Source organism: Cinclus cinclus, chromosome 3 (assembly GCF_963662255.1).
Source record: "Cinclus cinclus chromosome 3, bCinCin1.1, whole genome shotgun sequence".
Classification (NCBI taxonomy): domain Eukaryota; kingdom Metazoa; phylum Chordata; class Aves; order Passeriformes; family Cinclidae; genus Cinclus; species Cinclus cinclus.
Genome location: NC_085048.1, coordinates 10,926,292 through 10,935,017, shown reverse-complemented (window position 1 = coordinate 10,935,017; position 8,726 = coordinate 10,926,292). Strand labels below are relative to the sequence as shown.

General features: G+C 40.8%; 1 protein-coding gene across 1 annotated transcript; it reads left to right on the top strand.

Moving 5' to 3' along the window:
- Nucleotides 1-1,253: 1,253 nt before the first annotated feature.
- Nucleotides 1,254-2,735, top strand: KCNS3 (potassium voltage-gated channel modifier subfamily S member 3). Its single transcript, XM_062488457.1, has one exon. It carries the CDS (start codon nt 1,254-1,256, stop codon nt 2,733-2,735), a length of 1,482 nt encoding a protein of 493 aa, XP_062344441.1.
- The last annotated feature ends 5,991 nt before the right edge of the window (nt 2,736-8,726 follow it).

Sequence of the window (8,726 nt, the reverse complement as noted above, 5' to 3'; positions counted from 1 at the left end):
TCATCTCTTAGGGCAGGGGGATTTTGATGCTGTCTTGCCACATTTAAAATGAACTGATTTCCATACTAAATTGAAATAAATTAGCTTAGTGTATATCAATTAGTATTTAAGTGTCAGAGAAGAAAATCAATTGCTCTCCTCATGATCTGAAGTATAATCTGATGGCAGGTGTAAGAACTGCAAGTTTTGGTTTCACAAAGACTTCCTTCTTGGAAGGAAAGCAAGAGAGTAGCTCTGTAAAAGTTAACTTACTCACTCAGAACTATAATTGCCTTTTGAATTCAGTTTCAGCTGAATTTATAGTAAAATATGGAAACATTTAAACATCCTTCTGTCCATTTGCAGGTGTACACAGTTAGCTGTCAAGGAGAAATTACTGTGGAAGTTCCATCTCTGAAAACTTTGCTCCCAGAAATGACTTTTCAACACCAACTTCTCAGCGTTTTTGTAGTGGTTGTTGTAGCTGTGCTGTGGCAGAATAGGAATTGCTTCTGGAACTGACCAAGGTTGTAAGAGGGTTGTGACATTTCAGGTGAGTAGAAAGGCAGATGGAAAAATACCTAAGCGAGTACAGATACCCAAATATGTACTACAGCATTCTGAAGTCAGGAATTGAAAAACTTCAAATGCAGTTTTGGTATGTTTTCAAGAACGCAGAATGCTCTTGTGTGGATTACCCTAGAAGTAAATGAATTGATGTGGTAGCAAAAGTAATTGCAGCCCACATTCAAGCAAATAACATTGGGACTAGTGGATTATGAATTGCAACTTAATATAAACTCATACAACTCAGCTGAAACTGTATTTGAGAGAAACCTGCTCAAAACTTCTGTCCTAAATATTTTGATAGATTGACAAGTTTCCTCTTTAAAGATTTTTTGCGTCGTTGAAGTACATGGACTTCATGACTGTTAATTTCAGTGATAGTAAAACAGAGACTTATTTGCAGATGTATTTGGCAGTCTTCCTTCACCCTGGAAAAAAGGAGACCTAAACCAGAACCTACTGCTTCAAATTCGCTGAAGCTGTAAACTGAAATAATTTGAAACTATACCTGTGAAATGTTGAATAAGGGTATTAATAATTTAATTTTTTTTGTTTGTTTTGTTAACAGCATTTCAAAGTAACCAGAAGTGGAGAAAAGAATGTGTCACAAGAGCAAAACTGAATTAAATGCTCTAACAATGTCTTATGTTCTTTTCAGGTTCTGTGTAATCTCATTGTGCAACAGCAGTGGAACTCGTCTGTCCAAAATGGTTTATGGTGAATTTTTCCACAGACCTGACAAAGATGCAGAACTTATCAATTTGAATGTAGGTGGCTTTAAGCAATCAGTAGATCAAAGCACCTTGCTTCGATTTCCCCATACCAGACTCGGAAAGCTTCTCAAATGCCACTCCGAAGAGGCTATTCTAGAATTGTGTGATGATTATAGTGTGGCAGACAAGGAATATTACTTTGACAGGAATCCTTCCTTGTTCCGATATGTTCTGAATTTTTACTATACGGGCAAACTTCACGTTATGGAAGAACTTTGTGTCTTTTCCTTCTGCCAGGAAATAGAGTACTGGGGGATAAATGAGCTGTTTATTGATTCCTGCTGCAGCAATCGGTACCAAGAACGCAAAGAAGAAGGTCCTGATAAAGACTGGGATCAGAAGAGCAATGATAGTATAGACTCCTCCAATGAAGAGTCATCCATATTTGATAAAGAGCTAGAAAAGTTTGATAATCTGTGTTTTGGTGAAATAAGAAAGAAGATCTGGGTCAGAATGGAAAATCCTGCATACTGCTTGTCTGCCAAGTTAATTGCCGTGTCATCGCTGAGTGTTGTTCTGGCATCAATTGTGGCCATGTGCATTCATAGCATGCCAGAATTTCAAAGGCTGGATGCCAATGACAGGGAGATTGGAGACCCTGTGCTGGAAGCTGTGGAGATTACATGTATCGTCTGGTTTACTGCTGAGCTGGTGATCAGGCTCTTCACTGCTCCAAGTCAAAAGAAATTCTGGAAGAAACCACTGAACATCATAGATTTTGTCTCTATTATCCCATTTTATGCCACACTGGCTGTGGACACCAAGGAAGAAGAAAGTGAAGATATTGAGAATATGGGGAAAGTGGTTCAGATCCTGCGGTTAATGAGGATATTTCGCATCCTGAAACTGGCCAGGCACTCTGTAGGACTACGCTCTTTGGGTGCCACTTTGAGACACAGCTACCAAGAAGTTGGACTTCTGCTTTTGTTTTTATCAGTTGGGATTTCTATTTTTTCAGTGCTTGTGTACTCAGTGGAGAAAGATGATGACTCATCAGAACTGCAGAGCATCCCTATTTGCTGGTGGTGGGCAACCATCAGCATGACCACTGTTGGTTATGGGGACACTTACCCAGTCACACTGGCTGGAAAGCTGCTCGGCACTCTCTGCATTATCTGTGGGATCCTGGTGGTAGCACTTCCAATCACCATTATTTTCAATAAGTTTTCTAAGTACTACCAAAAGCAAAAAGCTATTGATAGGGACCAGTGCAACAATGATCGTAAAGAGAAAAGGAATGACCTGCCCTATTTTAACATTAGGGATATTTATGCAAAAAAGATGCACTCCTTCATTTCCAGCCTTTCTTCAGTAGGAATTGTAGTCAGCGACCAAGATTCAACAGATGCCTCCAGTATCCAAGATATGGAGGATGTTTATAACACGGTATCTTTAGAGAATGGTACAGGAAAATGAATTGAATCATGCTTGCTTCTCTTTATTTCTCTTCTGATTCTTGGTAAATGTGGACTGACAAACTTCAGTGAAATCATTAAGAGCAGTTGAATCTCAGGGTACTTAACTCTCAGCCATATTTGGACATTCTTTGCTCTGAGGATGCCATAAAACCTTCATTGTTTATATGGGGCTTTAAAATATGCCTCATATAGTGGCTTAGTTTTTACACAACTAGTGTTATGCATTTTTGGGGACAAAAGTTGGGAAAAGAGTTTTAAATGTGAGATAAGTGGGTTTTTTTTGGTTTTGTGGGTATTGTTTGATTTGTTCATTGTTTTTTCCCTTGCATAAGTCTCATATCTTACACAGAATTTGCTTTTATAATTTGCTCTTCAGGTAGAAATGTATTACAAACATGTAAGAACTATTGCACAAGTTAGTGAAGTTTTTAACTGTGAATACATTAGATGAATGAAGGAATTGTGTACATGCACAGGTACTGTGCTCATTAACATGTTTATGTAATTTTAGAGTTGGGAACTCGTTTCTCAAGTTGGGGCAGAAAATATATTGATACATATTGTTTTTACTCCATGGAAGCATAATATTTATTATTTTTTTTCCAAAAGCACAATACATTTTTAGTTTGTGTTAAAATAAATTATTCCCATTGTGCCTATATTTTTCCTAGGATCCAGCCATGGGCAAGTTCTATCAGGTCCTAAAGGTTTTAAGTCATAAGTCCCAGGATGAAGTGTCTGGTGTAAGCAGGATAGGAGCTTTTTGTACCACTTAGCCACCTCTCCTGCTGTTGTGATCCTGAGCAGTTCTGGTGCCTGGAGGGGATCCTGCTTTGGTTAAGGTCACCCCAATGGCTTCCCCAAGGACTTTGACTTGTGGCCACTGAAGCAGACATCTGTGGTGGTCTTTAGAAGTCACTGCTCACTACTGCCAGTGCAGCTCCTTTCTGGGGGTTGCTGCCTCAGTTTAGGAGCAATGGGAGCAGCACCTTGGCTGCTGGGCTGGGCCTCTGTCCAGGGATGAAGTGCCAAGCAGTGGAGATGGGAGGACATGCTCTTCTCTGCCATTTGTTGCCCATCAGAGATGTAGGGTGGACAATGCACGTGGGCATCTGTATTGGAACTATTTCAACTAATTTTTCTAAAGCTATCTGCTGGTGGTGGCAGCTTTCCTGGTGTGTGCTGTGTGCTGGAGCAGTGCTCATTGCTTGGCAGAGTCCTGCAGCTCTGTGCATTCCCCTCCTCTCCAGGGAATTCCTAAGCAGCCAGCTAACTCAGCTGTGTTTCAAGCAGTGCTGGAGAAGCTCAAGGACCTTAGAGTGGTAGTGGACCTTGAAGTCCATAGTGTTTCTGAACACTCATTTTCTTTCATTTGTCTAGTGACTAAATCAGATGCTGGGCAGTGGAAAATCAAAGACACTGTGATAGCAATATTTTCCTTAAAGACAGGTTTGACTATTTTATGTTTTTTTAAATACTGGGTCAAATACAGAAGCCTGTACTGAACTTCTGTTCAAGAAGATCAAACTCAGTAGGAATTGACTTCAGAACTGAATAAGATGCCAGAAAATGACAATTGATTTTAGCCACTGCACAAACTTGATTTTTTCATGTGTCTGCCAGATTTTCTATTGCAAAACGCATTAAGTAAGTAACTGAGATGCACTTAAATTTACTAAGGCACAGAGCTCTAACCTCTTTCTGAGATGGAGGAAAAAAAAAAGAACAGAATCAACATATACATTGTAAAGATGTGTCTCTCAGGACTGCTATGCATCAATCCAGTGATGTGGGACTTAAAATATTTTGAGCTTTGGAGAAACCTCAAAATTTGGCTTGCTACTTGCTGACTTACCCTTGTTGTAAGAGTATATGATGCTTCACAGACAACTAAAGATAATTTTTCCCATAGTTCTTGTAGGAATAGCAAAAGGCAAAGTTAGCCAAAATGTGAGTTGTTTTTGCAGACAATTGACATTAAAAAGGTGCAGTGATACAAAATACTAAGTATGTATGTGCATATGAATCTAATAGGAACCAGCAGAATAGTAAAAAAAGTTAACTCTGTCCAAAGAAAATCTCTTGGTGGTGTCCATGTAAAGATACATATATATGTTACATTACCACTGAAGAACAAAAGCAGTGAAAAATACTGTAATGCAAAAAAAGCCTGCAAGAAACTGTTGAAAAAGTGCTACTGAAAAATTTCATTTTGTGTATCAGGCATTACTCAAGGATCACAGAATATACAACTTTGTGGATTGAATTTTACTGACTAGTAATTTGTCATTAAATTGATAAGCTTTTGGCTGAACTCATGAATCAGTCTGGCTATTACAATTTTTAAGTTTGTTTGACTTTATTTATGCATTGATACAGCTTTCAGCAAAGTGAAATATATCTTTGGGAACACATCAGAAGGTGAAGTACATATCTGTATATCATTTAGTGTACACTATTTTGATTTCTGTGGTGAGATCTTGGCCTTTTTCAAATCAATTGTATCTTATAAATGGCTTTCTTGTATCCTTATCACCTTGCTGGAATACATCCAGCTCCTTGATTTCACACAGGTGTGACTGTGAGCAGGACGTGAGCTGTGCTTCATGCCAAAACATACTCAAGGCAGAGCTGCAGTGCTGAGACCTGTGCTGGTGCTAGAGAGTATCACAAGCCTTGAGTGCCAGAAGGAAGCAGATGAGAGCAAAGACTGAGATGCAGCACATTCTAGGGGATTATTCTTATTGAATTCATCTTCTTCCTTGGTCTACAGTGGCATCTGCTGATTTGTGGAATCAGTGTCAACAGAAGGTATATTGGATATTTTTTCTTTTCCTGAACCACATTTTTTTTTGCTTTAAAAATGCTTCCTAAATTCTCACTACCCAGCTGCTCTGTTTCAGACACCAAAGCACAGAGATTACCATTTAGACATGCATCACATTTTGTATGGGAGAGATTTGTTCGTTTTTATGCAAAACAATTTACTGGCATGTTCTTACTTGCTTTGTTTTGATGCCAAACTCTTCCCTTTTGATAGCCAGTATCTCCACTGGAGCATGAATCTTTGCCTGATTTTTCCTAGTGTATAATGGGAAGGCAGCACTGCACTGCATTGCAGCTCTCTCTGAGAGGCTTCCAACTGGCAGGGGTATCACCCCACTACCCACAGCTCCTGCCTTGCTGAGGGCAGGCACTGGCACTGTTTTTTGGGATATATTAGAAGAGCAGAAAGACCAGTGTAAAGGAATTAGACCAGTGTAAAGGAATTAGAAAAGAGAAATAGGAGAAGGCAGGAAGCAGTCTGTCAAAAGGAGTGGTGGAGAGGCATGAGAGGACCTCAGAAGAAAGGAAAAGAGGAGGAAGTTGACAGAATCCTCACATTTTTTCAATAATTTCCTGTTTTGTTTTGTTTTGTTTTGTTTTTCCCCACCAGTGCTTTTCTCCCCTTTCCTTCCTTCTCCGTTCCATCCCTTCCTGCTCCTACTCTGGCCTCCCTTCCCAATCAGCCTGTAATTCAGCAGTCTTTTTATGTCCAAAAATGAGGGTCTTTCTGAATCCAAAAAGGCATGTTCCACCTACTTGGATAGCAGCAAGAAAACCTTAGCAGGGGTAAAATTAGTGAGCTCAGGCAGTAGGAAGAATCATGGTGCTGCTCAGATTGTGGAACGTAAATGTTGGGTAAATAAACATCACATTTGTGTCAGGCGTGCAAATGAAATACCACCTATGGCTTAGGTAGAAATTCACAGTCCACAACCTCCTGTGAAGGGAAGTGGGGCAGACAGTGATCTCTTCACTCTAGTGACCAGGGACAGGACCTGAGGGAACGGCACCAAGCTGCGTCAGGGCAGGTTTAGGTTGGATATCAGGAAAAGGTTTTTCACCCAGAGGGTGTTTGGGCACTGGAACAGGCTCCCCAGGGAAGTGATTGCAGCACCAAACCTGACAGAGCTCGGGATGTGTTTTGGCAATGTTCTTGGATGCATGGTGTGATAAGTGGGGTGTCCTGTGCAGAGCCAGGAGTTGGACCTCATTACCTTTGTGTGTCCCTTCCAACTCAGCATATTCTGTGATTCTGTGGTAATACCAGATATTGCTATAGACCTCTTGTTGATTCCCATGTGAACGGGTTGCTGTCAGGCGCTGCTGAGAATATCAAGCAGATTTGACTGACAAATGCAGTACATGGACTCACAGCATGCCAAAGGCTCCTGACAGCCTGCTGTGTATTAATACTTTTATTCATTTCCACATATTCCTAACATCTAGAGCAAGTGACGAAAAACCACTAAGCTGTGGAGAGTGCCTCTAATATTTTTTGATTAGCTGACAGTGTTTGTGAAGCTGCTTATACCTCTTCATCCAGAAGAGGACATTTCTCAAATGAAATCACAGTAACCCTGAGTTGGATGTGCAGTTTGTGACTGATAGCAGTAGCTTGGTCACAGTCAGTAAATAATGCTGTCTGGTGTTGTGTGGCTGCAATGCTGTTGCCTGTATTTCTGAAATGTTTATGCTCTGTCAATCAAGGGACGGCAGATGCCATTAAAACCATCTCAGCACTTTCCAGCTGCACAAGAATTGCAGTGTCTCTTTCAAGCACAACAAAACGTCATGGCTTGCTGAGACCTTTTATTTTAATTTTGTGCATAGTTGTAGTTAATTATTTCTGATGAGCCTGTGGTCCAAGCAGGATCTGGAAGAAGAGAAGGTCACTGTGTGTCTGTTTCTAGACAAGTTACAAGGTGTTACTGACTTTAACAAAGGGCAGTGCTCTCCCATCTCACTGGCACAAGTCAGGTGGTGCATAGAGTGGTAATTCACTGTGGGATGGGCTGATGGTTGTTACAGGTAGGTAAGGAGTAGACAGACCTCCTTGGGGGTGGATATAATTTATATGTAATTGTATCTCTGCCTCTGGACAGAGCTCATTTAGGTATATAATATGGTCAGATAAGGTATGACACCTTTGCTGAAAAAACACCAACATTTCATATTTGTTTAATGCATATACTGGAGAAAGAAGCCTTTGATCATTTTTATCAGGTCAAGGACTATGGCTCAAGCACTGCTTCGTCCACACACCCATCAGTTTTCTCCAGAACACATAAGTGAGTGGGAGGGAGAGACTGTGCAGCATCCCAAAAGATCCATGAACCTTTAGCCAAGGATTTGGATTCCCAGGATGACGGCTGGGGGTGGTGTGGGAACATAAAGTGAGGGAGAACCAATACCATGTAGTTTCATGTGATCTTATTTGGACTGCCCCAAAAAGCCTTGCTAGCTGTCCATTAAAAGTCAGTAATGACCTGCAAGTAGAATTTCATCCTCCTGTAGTAATTTTAACACATAATAAAATATGGGAGGGAGCAAACTGGTGCTGGCAAAGGGGCAGGTGCAATATGCTGTCAGTATTTTTATAACCCAAATTTGCATTATTTCTTGGCTTGTAAGCCATATAAAATATTCTTGCTTTGTCATGTGTTATAAAATCTGCCCCTGTGCATTTATACAAACAGAGTAATGGAGCCAAGTCCTGGAATTGCAGCGTTAAAGATGGAAAAAAAATCTTGGCTCAGGGAAATTGCAGTTTAGCTGCCACTGCCGTTTCATTGTTGTAGTTGTCTCAGCGGTGAGAAGGAGCTAGAGACCATGCACAGGCAGTGGTATGCAGGCTTCCTTTTCTTCCTTTGCCCTTTTAACACTGACTGTACAGGCTGAGGACCCCTGTATCCTTGAGGGTTGCTCAGCAGATCCTTCCTGGGGCCTGGTGTGGAGCCAGTGGTCCCTAGAGAGGGATGTGGTTGTGCAGGAAAATAATGAAGTCTGTATAAAACAGCCTTTGGGGAGGTAAAATAGCATCACTGAATTTGATATTTCTACCCTCCTACACCTCTACAAGACCTGTGAGGGAAAGCAGAAATGAGGAAGAAGTTGAAGGGTCAGATACTTAACAGCAGCCATTTGAAGGTTACTTTGTGTTATG

Bases quoted from the DNA above. Each gene is read 5' to 3' on its own strand.
- KCNS3 (XM_062488457.1), top strand. From the start codon at position 1,254: ATGGTTTATGGTGAATTTTTCCACAGACCTGACAAAGATGCAGAACTT.